General features: G+C 42.2%; 1 protein-coding gene across 3 annotated transcripts in view; it reads right to left on the minus strand.

The window, feature by feature from the left end:
• The window catches only part of MLIP (muscular LMNA interacting protein), a 62,690-nt gene extending 41,836 nt beyond the window's left edge, over positions 1–20,854 (minus strand). The window contains exon 1 of one of the 3 annotated variants that reach the window (XM_079970409.1): positions 20,569–20,854. In XM_079970409.1, the coding sequence (XP_079826535.1) occupies positions 20,569–20,634 (66 nt within the window). In that variant the 5' untranslated portion in view covers positions 20,635–20,854. The remainder of the gene's footprint in view (positions 1–20,568) is intronic. The other 2 variants (XM_079970408.1, XM_079970407.1) reach the window with 2 other exon arrangements.
• Between the last annotated feature and the right edge of the window lie 579 nt (positions 20,855–21,433).

Consider the following 21,433-nt stretch of genomic DNA (forward strand, 5'->3'; position numbering starts at 1 on the left):
CACCCCCCTGCACACTGGGTGCCACCCCCCCACAGGTGGTACGTCATGCCCCCAGAATGCGCACCACATCCTCGCAGGTGGCGTACCACGCCCCTGGGATGTGCACCATGCACTTGTGGGCGGCGTGTCACGCCCCCCGGGCGCACATCATGGCCCCCCAGGGTGCGCCAGCCACACCCCCACCTGCTCTCTGCCCCCAGTAGCAGAGCATGCAGCTTCTCCACTGGGAGTCATATCTCCTCTCAGCCTCCTCTTTTCCAAGTTAAACATACCCAGCTCCCTCAACCATTCCTCATCAGGCTTGGTTTCCATGCCCTTGATCATCTTGGTTGCCCTCCTTTGCGCATGTTCTAGCTTGTCAATCTCCTTCTTATACTCTTGTAATAGGAACACCTTGCCTGGGAAACTAACCAAGCTCCTGCCATGTTACTGTGAACTGGAAAAGTAATGCAGTGGTGCCCCGCAAGACGAACGCCTCGCAAGACGGAAAACCCGCTAGACGAAAGGGTTTTCCGTTTTGGAGGCGCTTCGCAAAACGAATTTCCCTATGGGCTTGCTTCGCAAGACGAAAATGTCTTGCGAGTTCCTGCGGGTTTTTTCCCCTCCCCCCCTTTTCCTAAGCCGCTAAGCCGCTTATCAGCTGATCTGTTGATAAGCCGCTTAACAGCTGATCGCTAAAAGCCGCTAAACCGCTAATAGCGCTAATCCGCTAAGCTGTCAATGGGCTTGCTTCGCAAGACAAAAAAACCGCTATACGAAGAGCCTCACGGAACGGATTAATTTCGTCTTGCGAGGCACCACTGTGGTTTGTTTTTGTTGCTGTTCGTCTGTCTTTTAGAAGCATAGGTAGAAAAGCAAGTAAATGGAGATGGAACAGTTCAAGCAGGCCACAATACTTTCTCTCTCTCTCTCTCTCTCTCTCTCTCTCTCTCTCTCTCTCTCTCCCCGCTCCCTTTTCCTGCGGCACACACCACAGGATTTTACTAGTCAATCTAAAGTTTCAATTGTGGGGGTGGTGCCATAATCAGATCAGCATTTATGCTTCCAGTGGGAATACTCTGTTTTATAAGCACACTAAACAGATAGAAAGGATTCACTCCATGCTTTTGCAATTAGCAGCACCATTTTACAAGAGAGACATATGACTCATTTTAAAGTATCTCATCAGTTTAACCACTGGCATATTGGAAAATGTTAAGCCAGGCTCTCCCCCAGCAAATAAAGCCTTCAGTTAGATGCTTTCATTACCTTGTAAAAAGAATGCAGTTTTACAGTTGAGGCTACATAGCCAGAGCCAACTCAACATTCCTATGCAGTTTAGCAGAAGAATACTCTATGGCCCAAAACTGGTTTTTTTTTATTTTTTAAATACTCAGCATGATCAAGAAACTTTTCATGAAGAGAACTGCTGATTATAGAACACCCACAGACTTTCAAGATGTGTTATACTAAAACTGAGTCCTTCTAACCACTAATTATGTGGAGAGAGTTGTCCCACAGATATTATATAATTCTTGTGTTTGCTTGTCTGTGTACAGAAAGCAATAAAAATGCTTGGGCTCCATAGCAGCTGGTAAAAAAATATATGGGGCAGGACATGTGTGGCAACAGTCTATCACAAATTTGTAAACACAGGGGAACTCAATAGCAGTCCTGTGGTAAATTAGAGAACACCACATTTCTTGAAATATAGGCCGTGCACATACTGCCACCCAGAGTGGTCAGGGCAACTCAGTCAGATGGGCAACATATAAATAAAAAATTATTATTACTGATCTGAATTGAGAAAAAGAACCACCTAGCTGTGTTTTAAGCTGGTAGTGTGTACACAGACATAAACCCACGTCACCCATCAGCGTGAGATGTTAATCTCAAAACGTCAGGGATACAGGCAGAAAAGGCAGGAGAGTGAGTTTGGTACTGCTTAGTACTGCAATACATTGATTTGGCACACTCCTCTGTGAAAGTACCAATGGCTGACATAGCTATCAGTCACTTGGAGGGCACTAAGCCAAGGATTTCACAGGCCCACATGCTACAATTTTACATTTTTACAGGTTCATTCAGATCACTCTCATTTGGGGTTATCTGGAGCATGAAGAAATTTTCCCAAAGCCTCACCATCCGGAACTGCGGGGTGTTCTAGCCAGCAACACGTGGCACAGACATAGGGAATCAGTTTAAGCTTTGCGGTCCACATATTTGGCCCTGCATAGTCACCACAGAGGCTTCCCTCCCTCTTTCAGATGCTCACTGGTGTGTACTTCCATGCTAGATGAGGAGCAAAAGGAGTCGCTTTGCAGCACCAGGCATCAGGTTCCCCTACCCCAACCCATGCAAATAAGAGACCAATGAGGCTGGGTTTGGGGTCAAAACAGGCCACAACTTTATTGAATACAGATGAAAGAGGCTTGGCTTGGGCATGGGGCAATCAAAATACTTCTGGCCCGCTGGCCGGAAGTGAGGCGTGGTCAATCCAGATGGGGGTTCCTAAGACTTACATCAAATAAGGTGACCCCCCTCAGGGAGTGCCATCTGAGGGAGTGCCTTCGGCCCTGCCCCACCCCCAGGCACACAAACATGGCCACTCCCCCTGGAACCCTTTAACGGGATACCCCAACATTTGGATGGAGGGGCAGGCGGAGACTACAACCTCCCCTCCATCCAAAACAAAGGATTGCCCCAATGCTCAACCAGTTGTGACGATTGCTATGAGGTAGGCAAAACCACCAGGTCAGTGGCAATTAGCCCAGTGGGGAAATTCCTACCTGGCCCCCTTAAAGAACGGTGACCACCGTAGCCACAGCAAAGTCATTGACTATAAGCTTAAACTGAGGGTGGGTGGGCAGGGGAAAATTCCGGCGAAGGAACAAACAGGTAGTGCCTCAGGGGTGGGCTGCTTAAATGGGCAAGGGGCAGATCCGAAGGAAGCCTACCTGCTCCGTCGGCTCTGCCCCCTGGCACAGCCCAAGTCCCCAGCCTGCATCCCCATTAGCCAAAGCAGGGTGCAGGCCAGGATCCAGTTCCTGATAAGCTCCCACCGCTTATCAGGAAGGGCACCACTGTTCCAGTTCCCCCCTCAGGGCTCTAGTAAAGCCTTTGCCATCCTGCAATGCTGCTGCACCAAAAGGGGTGAACGGACTTATCTGCATCTGCAAATGGGTAGCATGTGAACAGGCATCCAAAATAACAATCTGTCTTCAGAACCCACTGCATAAAACCAGCACAACATTTAAAGCCTCATCTTAAGCCTATCTACCTGGAAGCAAGCCACTGTGAGTTCAAAAGGGCCTTGCTTCCTCTAGCTATGCTATGAGGATTTCCATCTTAAACATGAAACATTTATACCAGGAGTACCAATACAATGATTTAAAAATTTAACATCCTAGCAGAACAGCATTATACCTACAGCATTGTTCAAGCCCTAGAATGTTTTTTAAAAATATACAATAGGCCATTACATTCAAAAAGACTTCATACCTGTTCTCTGTAAAGGAAATTAAAGGAGGAACTGTCTCTCACATTTCTTGCCTCAGTCTGTTCTCCATGTTGTATGGGTTGCTATTTACAAGAGGGAGGGGGGGGGGAAACCAAATAAAATAATGCTGTAGATTTATGCCTGTGTCTTAGGGAATTAATATATTTCTAGCTAGAGATTCCATTAATGGGATATTCTAGGAGTAGGCAGCTTGTGTGGGCATAGGAAGAATTTGGGACACAAAGGCTCAGCTTGTTCAGCTACATCCAGTTGCTAAAATGTGACATTGTGCAAAATGGCTGCTTCCTAAAGTCATGGGCCAGAGGTGTCAGCAAAAGATTTTCACTGGGCAAGATATTTATATGAAACTGTTAAGATAATTAAAACCTTTATTTTCCCAATATTAAATATGCTGGATCCATTATATAGAATACAATGAATCCACTTATTCCTGGAGGTTTGATGTGGCTTTGGTTATGGTGTCCCTCCTGATGTTGTTGAACTCCCAGTGTGGTGTAGTGGTAAAGAGCGGTGGACTTGTAATCTGCTGAGCTGGGTTCGCGTCTCCGCTCCTCCACATGCAGCTGCTGGGTGACCTTGGCCTAGTCACACTTCTCTGAAGTCTTTCAGCCTCACTCACCTCACAAAGTGTTTGTTGTCGGGGAGGAAGGGAAAGGAAATTGTTAGCCTCTTTGAGACTCCTTAGGGTAGTGATAAAAAGGGACATCACATCCAAACTCTTCTTCTTCCCATCACCCCAGACCACAGGCCATGATAGCAGGAAGTGATTGGAATTGGAGACAACAATATCTAAAGAGCCACAGTAATAAGTTTTGGAGTCAAATGAAAGTTGTGTCCTGTTTTAATCCCAGTATTTTGTAGTCCTCTCTTTTAACATTTGCAATAAGGCGCTTATGATTATCTTTGCAAGATAGTGCAAAAATGGTTTTCTTTTTAAGTATTGCTTCTTAAATTGTATCCCATTGAATGATGCTAACCTATCTTTCTTGGTTTAAATATTCAGCAATTGACATATTTCAGTCCATAGAAGGCTTAAGGGCTTTCACAGAGTTATCCATAAAAAAATTCTAGTGAACAAATAAATCGAATGAAACATACTTAGACAGCACTTGAATGTTCTGTATTGTGAAAGTTTAAAAATCTATCCTTTTATTTCCTTTCAATTTTTTGAAATATTAAAGTTCTACCTGCTCACTGCTTGCACGTAGCAGCTCTGCAATGAGACAGAATATTGTGTTACCTAAAAAAGCTAGGCACTTTGCCTAAGTGACTATTTGAAACATCAAAAAGTCATTTATCATACTGAACTACTAAGAATGCATTTTACCTATAATGGAAAATACTTCAGAATAGCAAAATGAGAGACGAGAATAGATGTTAGAACTTTTACAATGCAGAAATTCAACAGAAATTCATTTGTTTGTTCAACCAGAAGGTTTTATGGATAATTTTGTAAAAGCACTTAAGCATCCTATGAGATGAGGAAGATAGATTTCTGAACATTTCACTGGGGAAAATAAGTTATCGTCATTCAATGGGATATAATTTAAGAGGTGACAGTTTAAAAGAAAATGATGGATGCATTGATTTTCAAAGCAGATCAGGAGCACTTTATTGCAAATGGTAAAATCCTATGCTGGGGTTCCAAACAGTAGGGTTGCCATATCTTGAAGAGCAAAAAAGATGGCAGCCCGAGGCGCTGCTGGCCTGAGACAGGGAAAAAGGCACACGGGGCCACTGAACCCATGCACCTCTTTTTCTGGCTCGGGTTGGCAGCTTCTGTGGCATGCAGAGCAACCCACGCCACCCACACCCGATGTGACACCCGAGCCCAAGCCCAAGCAAAAAAAATAAAAAAATGAATAACCCCCCCCCCAAATCTGACATTTCATTTTAAATTTTAAAATCCCCCCATGGGCATGCTGCCCCCCCCCAGGACATGTCTGTGATTTCCCAGACGTATTGGTAAAGGTAAAGGGGCCCCTGACCATTAGATCCAGTTGTGGCCAACTCTGGGGTTGCGGCGCTCACCTCGCTTTATTGGCTGAGGGAGCCGGCATACAGCTTCCGGGTCATGTGGCCAGCATGACTAAGCCCCTTCTGGCGAACCAGAGCAGCACATGGAAATGCCACTTACCTTCCTGCCGGAGTGGTACCTATTTATCTACTTGCACTTTGATGTGCTTTTGAACTGCTAGGTTGGCAGGAGCAGGGACCAGGCAACGGGAGCTCACCCCGTAGTGGGGATTCGAACCACCGAACTTCTGATCGGCAAGTCCTAGGCTCTGTGGTTTAACCCACAGCACCACCCGCATCCCAGATGTATGGCAACCCTATAAAACAGGCCACAACGTTTAATTCTTAAACTTACTCCTGGGACAGAGATAGTGGCCCGGTGGCCATTCCTATGCATTGGGACTCCAACATCCATCTATCCCAGCCATTGTGGCCTGTGGTCTGGGCTGATGGGAGTTGTAGTTCAGCAACATCAGGAGGCATATCATAACCAAAGCCACATTAGACCTCTAGGACTAAGTGGATTCATTGTCTTGAAACCTATTCTATTATATATTTTTATTCCGCTGAAGGATTCAAGTGCCACCTGCTTGTTGCTCGCACATGATGACAGCTCTACAGATAATGACACAGATTATCGTGTTACCTAGAAAAGGCACACAGCTTTGCCTAAGTGAATACTTGGAACATCACCAGTCTGTAGCAGTGATCATAAGAAATTACAAAGGATGCATTTTATTTTACCTACAATGGGAAAAGGGAGGGAGACAACGCAAGTGAATGTTGCTTCTTTTAAGGCACAGAATTCTTGCTTTGCTCGTTTGGACCTATAAAACTTTGTGTGTTTTATATGAATAACAATGGTTTAAAATATTCGTGTGTAGGTGTATGGTGCTGGCATAAACTGAGAATGCCCTTCAGAATGGAAGTTAGCCACACAAAAACTGCTTTACTGTAACAAAACTCAAGTGATTGTAAAGTTTTTTAAAAAGTGCCTAGCAAAGTCATATTGGTGTTTTTAAAGAAAATTGCTCCAAATCGAAACACTTCTACAAAGATTATGCTACAGTGTATCAGACCCCAAATAAGCTGATGGTTAAAATTATGGCCCTAAAGTGTCTCGCCTAGCTGGCTTCAAGGAATCTGCACAAGAGAAAAATGCAGTTTTGAAAGTAATGTAAGACCCTATAATAATATCTTATTCTTCATAATATATTTATAAATTTATAAAATTGCCATTATTATAACATAATTGCTAAGACAATTTAAAATGTTTTATAACAAGATCTCTGATTCAAATACACTGAGACAGTTCTCACTCAGGTCTCTACTTAAGAAAACAGGAAAATGCCTTCTACTGATTCGGACTGTTGGTCTACCTAGCTCAGTATTGACTACAGTACACGTATGGAAGCAGGTCTTCTGTTTTTTAGGCTGAAATTGTTTCCCAACCCTACCTAGTGATGCTGCCAGGGACTGGACCAAGGACCAATGCTCTATCACTTATTAGAAATCCATGTTTTACCTGCTTTTCAAAAACATCATAAATAGTAGCTGTGTCCCAGAGCCAATTGGTCAAATGTTACTGGTTCCATTCAGACAAGCAACTGGTTTGGGGGATGAGGAGCTGATTACAGGATGCTAATGCTTCCTTTAGGACTTGGATAAGAAACACCTGGTTGCCCAGATGTTGTTGGACTCTAACTTCCACCAGCCCCAACCAGTATGGTGAATGGTCTGATGCTTATTTTACTTAAAAGCATTGATAAACCGCTTCATGTTTTACAAATCTCTAAGCCTTGTGCCATATAAAAACCACTGGTGTCATTAGAACAAAAAATACAACCCAAAACCAATAAAACAGCAGCATAGCAGCATATAAAAACAAATTAGGAATTCAAGGGATTCAAACATGGTTCAATCTTCTAGGTCAAGGAAAGCCTGAGCAAACAGATATATCTCTACAAGATGTCTGAAGCAACTGGTGGTTGCCATTTTATACATGGCTGAGGGAAGAGTATTCCATAGTACAGGAACAAAAGCAGAAAAAAAGCCTATTTTCATATCACCGCCCTATGATATTCTGTAGGATCTGGTGCCATGAGTAGAATGCCCTCAGATACTCTAAATGAGTTTACTGCCCAACAACATCTGGAGGGCCATAGATTCTCTATTCCTGTTTTAGGGGAGCTGAGAACCCAAGGTTTTGAGAGCTTATTGTTCAGCTTCACACATTCACCCAGCCTTGAGGGAGCTTATTTCCACCAGTGCTATCACAGTATTGCTCCTGTGTGTCTCTGTGTGTAAAGCATCCATGTGGGTAGAGCAGCTCACATATGGTTTTCCTAGCCAATCAGCAACTTCCCTTCTGGAGGGCTGCCAATCAGGTGGAAGATAGTTATGAGGTTGGTTGTACACAGCACCAGCAGCAAGCATTTCCCACACAGCTGGTTGAACATGTGAAGAGGACCTTTATCTTAATGACCTCTGTTAACAGCACAATACCTACATCAAATCAGGAGCTTTAAGAAACAAGAGAAAGATCAAAGGAAGAGCTGTCACTTAACTCTCCAAGGCAATCATCCAGGCTTGTTTTCTATTTCCCGAAGTTTTTTTGGAACATCTCTCCCCCCCCCCTTTTTTTTTTTTACACATCTAACAAGGGAATACCATGAACCTGCATTTACCAGTTATGTCTGAGAAAAGAGCATCGTAATTAGTCCCTCTGGGATAGATCCACTTAGCACAAATAATTGACAACTGCCTCAGTGGGAAACCAAAAACATTTTCGGCTAAAAATGTCACACAACTTTAGCTCAGTGTTTATCCTGGGTGCTAGAAAGAGCCATCACATTTAACAACCACAGTAGCAACACCGCCACCGGCCCTCTTCTCTGGGCTCACCCATTTGGCATTCTCCCCAGTGAAGAGGGCAGGGCTCCTCCACCTTTGCGGTGCAATTCCAGCAGCTTATCATGTAAGCTGCTCCAGCTGAAATTCCCTTTTTTTAATACAAGCATTAAAAGGGTGGGAACTCTGTCCTCCTTTTCACCCTATCAGAAGTATCATTTCCTCCACTCCTCAGTTTTCCGCTTCCCCCCTCTGAACAACCATTCAGCGTTCTGTTGTCCTTACTGGGACTCCGGGTTTCTCACAACGCTGCCGGACGCATTGCTTAGCGTTGTTCACATCACTTTGCAAGTAGCTCACAGCGGTTTTCTCCGCTCCCTCCCTCAATTAGCATTTCCATGCCCCATTGTGGTCCCGTTCGCAGTGACCCCTCCCCTGGCAGCAAGGTCTGGTCTAAGGTGAGCAAACTGGACAAGGACAACGTTATCGGATTTGAAATTGGCCACAACTTTATTGATTCCAGAAGTAGATAGGATTTGGCTTAAGCATTGGGTTTGTATCCCTCCTTAGTCTCCTAGTGGAGGCAGGCATAACAGGGTCAATCATGGGACCAAGGCCTGCCCCCAAGACCCAGGATTTAAAATTGGGACTGGCAAGAACTATCGTCCTACTCTGCATCCAGAATGAGGATTTCCAAACTGTTGGTCACCCATCCCACCGTTGCTCCTGGAGGTCATGACCCGTTGTGACAGGCCGCAACTGCCACCCACCCCAGGACTGGGTAAGTAGTCATTGTGTACATGCATGCAGGTATTTCTCTGCACAGCCATTAAATATATATATATATCTTGAGGTACAAATTTTCCAATATACTAGACTTTCAGAAAACAATGTTATTCTCCCCCCCCCCTTTAATTGTTTAAATGTAAATCTCTGCCAGCACCCCACTGGTAAAGTAGAAACTAAGTTGACACAGAAAGGAAGTGGAATGCTCCACTGTGGTGTACACTCACTGCAATGTCACCACAGTAGGGGACAACCACTGGAAAAACGTACTGTTCACATGCACATCACACATATGTGGGTTGAAGTGTAAATTCATTCCGTTTTAAAATCTCTCTTTGCATCAACCCTGGCTTGTGAAAAAAACAAAACTCAGCAACTCATAGAATCAAACAGGATATATTTGGATTGAGTTTGACATCATGTGTACAAAACTGACAAGGAACAAACCAACATGCAGAGTGCACTGAATACAGACTAAACTCTGGTGTGTGTACACAGCCTTAGTCCTTATTGGGCCTCTTCTGCTGTTTTGACTCCATTAGGGTTTCTTCCCCCATTGAATATTTTATACGTCTGCACAATTTGTGAATCCCCCAAACCTTCTGACACCTCCCTTATGTGCATTGTCATAAAGGATGCTGTTTTGCTACAAACTCCGTGTGCAAGTTCAATAATCCAAAGATGCATAGAGGAGACTTTTGCACCCAAATGATAGGCTCACAGAGCTTTCCCATCAACTAAAATGAATGAGAATACAGTAGTATCTCGGAAGTTGAATGGAATCTGCTCCAGAAGTCCGTTCAACTTCCCAAACGTTTGGAAACCAAGGCATGGCTTCTGTTGGCTGCAGGAAGCTCCTGCAGCCAATCGGAAGCTGCGGAACCCGCGTTGGACATTCGGGTTCCAAAGAATGTTCACACTCATTTCCAGGCTTGCAGCATTTGGGAGCCAAAATGTTCGACTTGAAGGTGTTTGACTTCCGAGGTACGACTGGAGTCTTGTAAGTAAGGGACACTGTATGTACATCAGAGACTTCATCTGTAAAGCATCTCTGGACCGAGACATTGTTAAATTTTCCTCTGCTTTCTGTAGCTCTTTTATTTCATTTACAAGAGGCAAGAGGGTAACAACACATTTGGAAAGTTTTAAAACATTAATATGAACTGATGTAACAGGAAAGCATATGCCCATTCTATTCCTCAGTTTAAAGTAGCCAACTGATTCTAATTTAAAATCTTATTATTATTCTACAGCTGAGTTGCTCGAGATTGTTTACTCTTTTCTACCCCAGTCTGGCCATTTTCTAAAATCATGTGAGCTGTGTCAGTGATGTTAAGTAGGCCACCATAAAATCTGTAATTCAATGAGGAGGAATTTGGAATCCAGCAGTAAAAGTTATTAAAATGGAAGGGAGTAACTTTAGATTAACATCTGAAAATGGAGGCAAGCCTGGGGGCTTTGTAATTGTCTCACATGCAGGCTTAGAGTCAACCCAGCTGTACTCCAGGGATAATCAATATACAAGGAAACATTATTTTCACAGGAAGCCATGGCCAATTTCTGAATACATTTTATATGCTAATTCTAACAGTCTGTCTGCTTTCCCAAAGCTCAGAAGAAGGAAAATTGTGATCTACTGGTAGATCTTGGAGGTGATTTGCAGTAGATCAGCAAGAGGTGGATTTTTAGTTTTACTCATATCCATTTAACAACATCAAAAGCCTCGGGGGGGGGGGGGAATTGCCAAAAAGTAAGACAACTGAGAGGGAAACCAAGCATGGAGTGAGATGAGTTTTGATCCTGAAAACAAATTCTAGAGCTGAGCACATGCTTGGAAGCAACCTAGGTCTCAAGTGAAGGTGTATAAAAGTAAGCATCTCCAAGATATTTTGCTGGTAATGGATATGATGCTCCACTCCATGTATAAAAGGCAACTAAACTCAGGGCCACCCCATCTATGAAGCAAGGTGAGGTAACAGCATCAGGCAGCAAGATATATAGAGACAGTTGTTCCCAATGTAGATCTTTAATCCCTGCTTGTTTCTTGTGTGTTGTTGTTGTTGTTGTTGTTGTTGTTAGTTTCTCTTCCACCCTTCATCCAAGGATCACAGAGTCATTTACAATATAAGAACACATAAATGCATATCATAGTAACAAACAAAAATAATACCCCTCACAAACTCAGTTTTAAAGGCCATAGGTTGTTTAATTAGCCAAAGGACGAGAAGAGGAATGTTTTTGCCTGGCACCTAAAGATATGTAATGAAGGCGCCAGGCAAGCCTCCTGAGGGGGAGGTGTTCCACAAGTGGGGAACCACCTCAGAAAAGTCTCTCATGTTTCCACCCTCCAGACTTCTCCCAGAGGAGGAAAACAAAGAAGGTCCTCAGGTGATGATCACAGGGTCTGGGGTGGAATGGAGTATCCTGCAGAGTAGCAAGTCACACTCCAAAAGTTTGTTGCAGTTCCCCACCACTCTGTCCTCATTTCTCCCCACCCACTTAAAGTCCCTGTTTCATATCCAAATTTCTCTCTTTAGCGAAAGAAGCATTTTCAGGGTCATGGCAAGCCAATTTACCAGGGGCAGCAGGGGCACCTGCTACCACCCTCCCCCAGGACTGCCAGCAGTCTGTCCTTACTTGCTGGCACCACAGAGAAGCACCCTCAAGTCCTGGGAGATTTTACTGAGCCTGTAGCAATGTCTCGTGATCCAGTAACAGAGGTTCAGCTTCAGTCGGTGGGTGGCTAAAACCAGGCCTGGCACTCTAGCCAGCTGCTAGCCTAGCCAGATCCCAGTGGTGATGGGTTGCCTGGCCAGACAGCAGCCTCTGACTGCTTGCTTTCTCTTCTGGCATCTTTCACTTCAACTGGGGTAGCCCTATGTCCGGAATTTCCCAGATATAGCCAGAATACTGTAGCCGGAAGCAGTGTCTGGGCGAAAATCGCTGAAATGTCCAGGAAAATCCGGACGTATGGCAACTGATGTTGGAAGTCTAGATTTTGGCAAATCTCCTTAAAAATAGGTAAAACTTTTTTTAAAAGGCTCAATAACTCCCCCCCCGAGCTAATCAGCTTTCACTTTTTTTACAGAATGCTAAGGATGTCAAGAATTCTGTTAGAGATTCCTTGCCCTCTGTGCAGAACTATAATTCCCAAGGTCCTGTGGATACTGCCATAGAGTTAACATTATAATGTTCTCCACTGAGGACAGGAAGAGCTCTGTTTTGTATTTCCTTTTCGTCCCGTTCCCCCCCCCCCCCACACACACACTATTGATATGCAAGTCTTTTCTTCTTCTTTCTCTCCTCAGTGCTGCCACTGTGACAGTTCAGTCAACTAGAGAGAGTCATGTAATAGCTGTTGTTGCTGGAGTCAAATTCTGTCACTATTCTTAGAGTACCACACCCTGCGGTGGAGGGTTAACATGCTATCCTGTTGATGAGTCATACAGATGACATCAAGGCAGGCCCAGGCTTCTACCTTACTAATTTTAACCAATAAACCAACTTCATTGCTGGAAGGGAAAGGGAAAACAGACAGAATATCTGTATGATGCATGTGTGTTTCTGCCCCCTTTAACTACTAATTATGATTTTGTAGCACCCTGCTTGTGGTTAACGCTTAGCTGGAATGAAATATTCAACGCAGCAATAGAGAAATTAAAATAATAATTTATTTGTCAGACAAATAAATATGAGGCACAGTGGTATATGGTTACCAAGCTCTGGCCTGGCCTCTTGCCATTCTGGCCAGCACTTATATTTCCTTAATCCAGCCCCCTTGCTCCTCCTGTGGCTGCCTCTGTCCAATCAGCCTGGTTGAAATTCCTATTGGCTATTTTCTAGAACCAATCACAAAAGATACACCCATTTCCTCTCGCCCTTTTATGGAAATCAAAAAGCTATATATTCTTCTATCTATAAATGACAAATAAGTAGTAATATATCTTACATGTGTCTCAACAAGGAATCTTAATTACCAGCTCACCTCTTGCCCTCCTTGCCCTATTGCCTTCCAAAACAGATGATTAATCTTGAATTTTTATCTTAAACATATGTCAAGGATTTTGAGTTCACATCAACATTAAGAGATCTCCTTCATTTGAAGGTTTCTAAACAAAAGGCCTGACAACCATATATCAGGAGTGCTCGATGGCGTCTCCTGTCTGACAAGGGGGGGCTAGGCTGGTGGCTGATGGCCCCTGTGATCTCTTCCAACTATATGAAATAAGAATCTAGCATAAGGATTTAACATTTCTTAGCTTCTAATTCCTTTGCATAATTACATTTAAGCTAATATATTTAATACATATAACCTTTTAAAAGGAAAAGAAATCTTAAAAGGATCTTAGTTTAAGAAAGAAACAGCTTTAGAAAAGACTTCCCAAAAATGTTCTGTTTCTGCCAGCCAGACCAGTTGCTTTTTCACTGCTCTTGACCTTTTTAACCTTAGGAAGAAGATATGGCTCATTTTACTATTTATCAACCCTTAATTTGTAGGGTCAGTGTAACCTTGGCTGTCAGCCTGTAATTCCCTTTTTACGACTTTGAGAATTGTTTTCTGCTATAAATCAGGGGGGGCCCTTGTCTAGGAGAAAAACATTTTGCCAAGGTTCTTAGGCAGCTGTCTTCTAAGACTGGTCTTTTAAGATACAGGCCCTGATCAAACATATAAGCTTTAATAAAAATGCAAGCTTATGATTAGATGCCTCAATTTAAACTAGTAAGATAATCAACAGGATGAAATTTACTAAATTCCACTAGTTCCGTGTCTTTGTTACCTTGTTTTAGACAACTGGAGAAAACCTTTCTAGTTCAGCAACATTACTCAAACATAGCATAGCTACCTACATTTGTTTTAAAAGTTTTACTGGTGTTATCTGTGTTTCAAAGATTTTATGTATATTTGGGTTTTTTAAAAAAAAAATAGTTTTGTAGGTTTTAGCTGTATTTTATCTATCGTTTTAATGAGCCCTTTGATTAAGTGGAATATTAATTAATTAAAAAATCACAGCTTATATACCATTTGGATGCATGGTGGGGTCAGCTTGCTGTTGGGACAGTTGACTGGTTTGAAGCAGAGATTCTTTGCAAATCGTTGCTCAGTCTCAGTTAGGAGTGTAAGAAGGCATCGATTTCCATTCTGCCCATGGTGGTAAAATTCTACATAATTAACTGCATTATTCTGACATTAGGCCACATTGTTTCAGTAAAAAGAAGATTCAGTGCAGATTGGAGGGTAGGAGTTGTCAAGTACACATAATTTATGGACTGAAAACAATTGTGAATACCAATCAGATTCACTGGATTGATTTGCATGACGGACATAGATGAATAAATGAACTTTGGCAATTTCTGCTCCTATTTTCTTCAGAATTCTCTGACATCCCTAGCCTGATACCAAGTATTTCATTTGCTTTTGTAAAAATGTGTTGCTTTGAAGGAAATCAGTTATATAAGTACAGTGGTACCTCGGGTTAAGTACTTAATTTGTTCCGGAGGTCCGTTCTTAACCTGAAACTGTTCTTAACCTGAAGCACCACTTTAGCTAATGGGGCCTCCCACTGCCGCCGGGCCGCCAGAGCACGATTTCTGTTCTCATCCTGAAGCAAAGTTCTTAACCCGAGGTACTATTTCTGGGCTAGCGGAGTCTGTAACCTGAAGCGTATGTAACCTGAAGTGTATGTAACCCGAGGTACCACTGTAATTAACAAGTAGCTTTGGAAGGTGGAGGGTATGTGTAAAGTTTTTTCCCATATCCAGGGTGAAGTCCAAAGAGTTGAGAGTGATGTGTGCTCCATGTGAATTTGATGCCCATGCCTACGTGATTTCCCTCCTTGGATAAGCCACTGGAAACATAAGTCTCAGGTGAATGAGGCAGTTTTTGAAATTACCAGCATTTTACAGCAGCAGGGCTGGTTTCCAGAATTCACTTATCACCACATATTCCAGACTTTCCCATATCCTCTTTGCCAGGCTCCTCCTTTTCCTTTTCATCAGTGAGCTAATGTTCAGATGTAAAGCTGGGCTTGCCCATCTCTTCCTGAGAAAGCACCACAAAAATCCAGTCCATCTTGGGCTGCAACTTGCATTTTTAGCAAGGAATGCTATTAAGATGTCTCAGTTTACTTGTTTTTAGCAAGGAATGCTATTAAGATGTCTCAGTGTGAGCTTCCCACTTAGCAGAGCACCTTGCAATAAACACCCTGGTCCAAAATAAACAGCATTCATTCCTATCTATCATTTGCACAACCTGGGGATGTTCAGTTTGAACTGAAAGGCAGTGAACTTTGACTTCTCCTTCAGCCAAGGAGTGTGGTGCTACTTGAGGTCAATGTACCTTGTCCTACCCAACAACCAGAAAGAAATAAGATACATTTGCCTCTAGCCCTTAATGAATCAAGTTGTGACACATCTATCAGTGAAGTTGACCAAGCTGCCAACAGAAGTTGACTAAACTGCCAACAGATAGTAAGAGAATGATTAATCAAAGCAAGTGAGGAGTGTCTATGGCATTCTGAAACGTCTTTCTGTAAGAAAAGTCAACATCATTGTTGCTGTACTGATAATCAGAGACTGGCATTAAAAGCCTTTATCTAATGTCAGTCTCTCGTTCAGATGACTCTGTAATGCTTCAAGCTCCATCAAGTGGAAACAGTCAGGGATCATCTAATAAAGCTGTATTATAGAACAAGATCCAGATTGTGAAGTACTCTGAATTCAAATCTATTGCTTGGTGCCGATCTCAGAAGTACTGCAGTTACCTTGAAATTCAGTCTGAAATTAGACTACTTACTGCAGACTCATAAGTAGCTACACACTTAGTCATCTGTGATGAGCAAAACCATCCAAGTGCCACAAATTACAAGTTCTCACAACTTAATCCATGGGTCAGCTATTCTGCGAAGATTCAAGAGTAAAATCACATCAGTCCACAGATTTTCTGCAACAGCTATGTGGTTAGAATACACTTATTACGGCAGCTTCCAAAGATTTCCCCCCATGGACCACCTGAAATTGCTGGTGGTACAGTACTGGTGGACCACCGATTGATTTTTCTGTCTCTTGTAGCAATTGCAATGTGCTGAACTAGGTGTTGTGGGAGTTTCAAGTGTGTTTCATAGATCGTTTCTTAAAGATTGCATTTGAGTGTGTTCAAATTCAAATTGTAATACAATATAATATAATAAATAAAAGAAGTAATAAAGGAGTTGGACTGGATGACCCTCACGGTCCCTTCCAACTCTACAATTCTATGAATCTATGGCCAAGAAATACAATTAAAAATGGATATGACTATCTAATGCAATATATGTGCCATCTTCAATCACAAATCCACCAACATGCTGTGGACCACCTGAATGAAGCTCACAGGCCACTGGTGGCCCATAGACCACAGCTTGGGAATCCTTGCACTATAGCAGACTTCTGCTCTCATCATTGAAATCATCTGGAGAAGCTCTTCTGACTGTCTTGCATTTACAGTAAGTGATATTCCATTAGTTTCTACATGAACTCGGGCTTTTTAGCGCAGGGGCATCAAGTAATATTGAAGTCGGGCACCTACAATTCTGTCATCTTGACACCTGTCACAAACATTTCGCCAACCATTTTTTAAAGAGAATTAATAGGAGCCAGTGGTCATTTGGTTCTGCATTTTAGACTCTTACAATGTCTTCATGTACATAGCCATGATTCTTAATGAATTGGCAGCTTATAAATGTTCTTTTAAGTAAAGGCGAATAAAGAGAAGGGAAGGAAATTCATTGATAAGCTCTCACACCAGTGCAGCATCTCAAAACATGAAACTAGCCGCGTGTTGTGGGGACGCCCAACATCTCATGCCATCGTGAAAATGTTTTGGACTGAGGTGCCAGACGGTAATCTTATCTCCCGCAAGAATCTATTTCAATTTCTCCCTGTGGATATTATATTGGCAAAGGGAGCCTGACATATTTAGGTATGTGAAATTCAGTGCAAAGCGAAGATGGAAAATATGTTTACTGCATGTACTGTATGTAACAAATGTCACACTAAAGATGTGGGGCTTGCAAGTCCGTTTGCCTTTGATCCTACCCCTTCGTATCAATCATCTCCCACCTCTCGCTGGGCCAGGGAAATGACAAAATATTCAGGTAGGGCAAAGCTGAAGCACTGACGCAGCAGCTGTAGCAGTAACATAGAGTACTTTTAAACGAAAGGGCACATTAAAAGGTGAGGAAGTCTTTGGGGAGGAAAATACAAGCAGTGCTATGGCTAATGCCCTTTATCAGACAGGGCACTCTGTCTGCCTGCCTCTCCTTCCTGAGAAGAGAAAGAATGAGAAACTTGCAGTCACAGTCCTGAAGAAAACCAGCTAAAGCACTGAGGCTCCCCATTACATTTTCCCTCTTGCGCATAGAGCTGTAGTGGATCTGTGCCTGGTCTTCCAAAAACAATTTTTTACACGCTATTGATGAAGGGGCAAGTTGCTACTCCCACTGTTACTTCATGTCTTCATTCACAGCATCAAATAAGCTGTGAATGAGAAAGGGAGGCAATTGCAACTGGCCTGGAAGAGGTCCTGGAGAACAGTACAACTGAGGAGAAATGGGAAGGAGGCTTCAAATGAACATTCATTTCCTAGGCTTTTCACAGTACAGTCTTTTGCAGGCTTACCCAGAAGTACGTCTCATTGTTTCTGGTGAGGTTTATATCCTAGGTACCTTAAAAACAACCAATTTATGATGGTATCATTTTTGTGGACTCAAGGCCACTTTTTTAGATGCATGAAGCATGCCCACCAACATGCCCCAAAGGAAAACTGGGACGTGTGTCTTTCAGGGCCAGATCTTGCGGAAGCCAAGTGTTACGTTCTTTCAGGTTGCATCCGGTGGCGACCCGGAAGTACCAGAAAGGGTTACTTCTGGGTTTCACCACTCACGCATGCGCAGAAGTGCCAAATCGCGGTGTGCACCTGCGCAAATATGGCGCTTCAGGTTGCGGGCTTTTCATGTTGCGAACGGTCCTCCGGAACAGATCACGTTCACAACCAGAGGTACCACTGTATTATTATTTTAAAAAGTTGGATGTAAAGAGGCAGTTGACATAGTGTTTCATTTTTGCTTTCAGCGGCAAATAGGTTGCTAGCTCTTAAACTGAAAATAAAAATGGAAGTACCTACTGCAGCAAAATGGGAAAATAAATGTTGGACTTCGTTGCACACTGAAAAAGTTATACCAAGAGTTCTGGCCAAAAGTTTCAATACAAGGAATAATTCCTACTCGAGAGTTGAAAAGAAAAACGTGTATATTCTGCTAAGAATAACAGTTTTAAACTAATAGTAAATTTAAACACAACGTGTAAGTGCGACAGTTTTAAAATAATAGTAAATTTAAACACAACGTTTAAGTGCAGAAATAATGTAGTTTCAAATATGCAGTGATATAGTATAAAGGTACATAAAATACCAGTACACAACAATTGATTTATACAAGTCTCAATGGCAGTCAAAAAGAGTCCATATTATATAAAGTCAGAATAAAGAATCAAATAGGGCCAAAAAGAAGTATCCGTAGTATGAATTAGATGTACGACTCAGTAGTGGTGACCAGGACAGGGCCCTGTTTCGGAGTAAATGCCTTCTTCAGCTCGGTTTTTTAAGGAATATAAATCTGTTGGAAGTCTGTATCATTCAATTCTTTTGTGTTTCTTTTTCAACATGCGTCTTAGATAAATGAATCCAAAACGCACAGAGAAACGCAAGAAAATTTGGATTCATTTATCTAAGACGCATGTTGAAAAAGAGTCGTACATCTAATTCATACTCCGGATACTTCTTTTTGGCCCTATTTGATTCTTTATTCTGACTTTATATAATATGGACTCTTTTTGACTGCCATTGAGACTTGTATAAAACAATTGTTGTGTACTGGTATTTTATGTACCTTTATACTATATCACTGCATATTTGAAACTACATTATTTCTGCACTTAAACATTGTGTTTAAATTTACTATTATTTTAAAACTGTCGCACTTACACGTTGTGTTTAAATTTACTATTAGTTTAAAACTGTTATTCTTAGCAGAATATACACGTTTTTCTTTTCAACTCTCGAGTAGGAATTATTCCTTGTATTGAAACTTTTGGCCAGAGCTCTTGGTATATCCTTTTCAGTGGACTTCGTTGCACAGCTTAAAGTCCTATTTTTGCTTTAAAATTCAGAATGAAAGTATTAAAGAAATATATTATTGCAAGGTTGGAAAAATAGGTGGACTTACATATAGAGCTGCATTTTTTAATATGTAGGAAAGAAAATTATATAACACGACATAGTAAAATCTAGGTAACAGTACTGTATGTACCGGTATGTTCATAATGATGTATAGTAGTTTTGTATAAAAGATAGAGAAAATGAACTGATAAATTTGTATATATGATGGAACTCTATGTATACAATTTACTGCAGCGTACCAACAGGTCCAGGTATTGGCAGGTACGCCTACATCAAGTAAACACTAATTCTAAAGAAGGATTCTAGGTCCAGCCTGAGGGTGGCAGTGGCCTTGTCCCTAGGTTACTAGGTGAACACATCTCTGTGTCAGAACTTAAATAATGTAGCAGAAAAACACCCCATGATAATGGAGAAAATAATCTCTAGGTGAAGGGTTGAGACTAACAGGGCCTCAGACAAAGACTCCTTGAGTAGAATAAAATGTTTGCACTGTTGTCCACAAATGATTTTATTTCTTTCACTGGCATTTGGGGGACGTTCCAAGTCAAAACCAGCAAAGTAAAAACTAGCAATTCTCACAGTGAATTAGGAGAAGGCAACCAAACTGATCCCTCAATTGTATTGCCTTCCTTCTCAAGAACGCGATGCAATTTCTAATTCATTATTCGGTGGAAGCGACAGGCAACACAGCTTACCCATTCCCAGGGTCAAGAATAACACAGCCATTTCATGCTACCGGGAAAACAAATTTGGCACAAGCAAATTCCATTTATCACCCCAGAGTCTAAGTCAACATATAGCGTAAACAAAAGCAAATCTGGGGAATTTTGGATTCTTCTCTACCTTGTGCAGTATTGGACACATAGTGGAAGGCATGCACCGTGTTAAAAGACTTGCTAAAATATATACAGAATACTTCACAAGATACAGGAGCAGATCTATAGCTTTATCATTTTAACAGGCAACTCCAAAGTACTAAAATGTCTGTAACACCACCCCCATCATTCCAACTGAGAGATAACAGCAGAATTAATTTCTACACACTGTTATTGAACCTGTTAATCTTCAAGGTCACTGACTCGAGGAAGTATCAAAATAGTAACTGGAACGTCTCAGCCATGCAAGAGCTACCGTACTTTGCATTTCTTCCATGTCCTCAACAACTCCAAGCCACCCCATTATTTTAAGGTAAACCACTTGTTACCTTTAGCTTCTCATTCCACAAAGTGTTTCTTGTTGAAGCTTCTGGTTTGTGCTTTCCTAACTCCATTTCGAAGGAAGAGAAGGGATTCAGATCCCACAAAGCAGCGCCTTAGCCGGCTACATGTTAGACACCCTACCACATCACATACTCAAGTTGTGAGACAGAACTGTATCAGGCTGCCCAGGCGATAATTTCTTGTTAGCTAGGGTTTCCATTTATAGACGTAGAAAATTCACAAATAGAACCCTGGAGGGAAGGCAAGCAACTAGCTTCAGATAACAATAAATGCCAGGCTGGCATCAAAAAAGCTGGTTAGCATTCAGCACTATCAGCACCACACAATTTTGATTACCTGGGGATCGTGAAATGAACTCTGCTTAAGGATTCCCTGAAGAAAAAGGAAGGACCTCAGAGCTACAAGTCTGCAATAGAAGTTCAGACAACAAAATGCCACCTCCCTGGGTAATCTTTGGCTGCAGCCCAGAGGGACATCAAACACCTAAGACATACTTTTCCTAGAAGAACGGTCCAAATTGTTATTTAAAGCTCAAAATCTAGCTTGGGGATCTGGCTTAAGAGCTTTGTTAAGGGAAAAGAGTATTCAGCAGCAGTTTTTCACTGAAATTGTTCAACCCTCCAAACTATGTTTTGAATGTGAGTTTAGAATTTAGTGCTGTCCTCGAGGGCAGCTTCTAAAAAGCAAACGCCCCCAATAAAATATTTGAGGGAGCTAGGACCCCCCCCCAAGTTGATGGGCATTGTCATTAAAATGGTGTGTGCGTGCTACATCATGCGATCGATTATGCAGGGTGGGGCTTACCTGTTTAAACCCCCCCCCCCATATTTTATTCAAGTTGGCACCCCT

This window comes from Podarcis cretensis (genome assembly GCF_951804945.1).
Source record: "Podarcis cretensis genome assembly, chromosome: 3".
In the NCBI taxonomy this organism is placed as follows: Eukaryota; Metazoa; Chordata; class Lepidosauria; order Squamata; family Lacertidae; genus Podarcis; species Podarcis cretensis.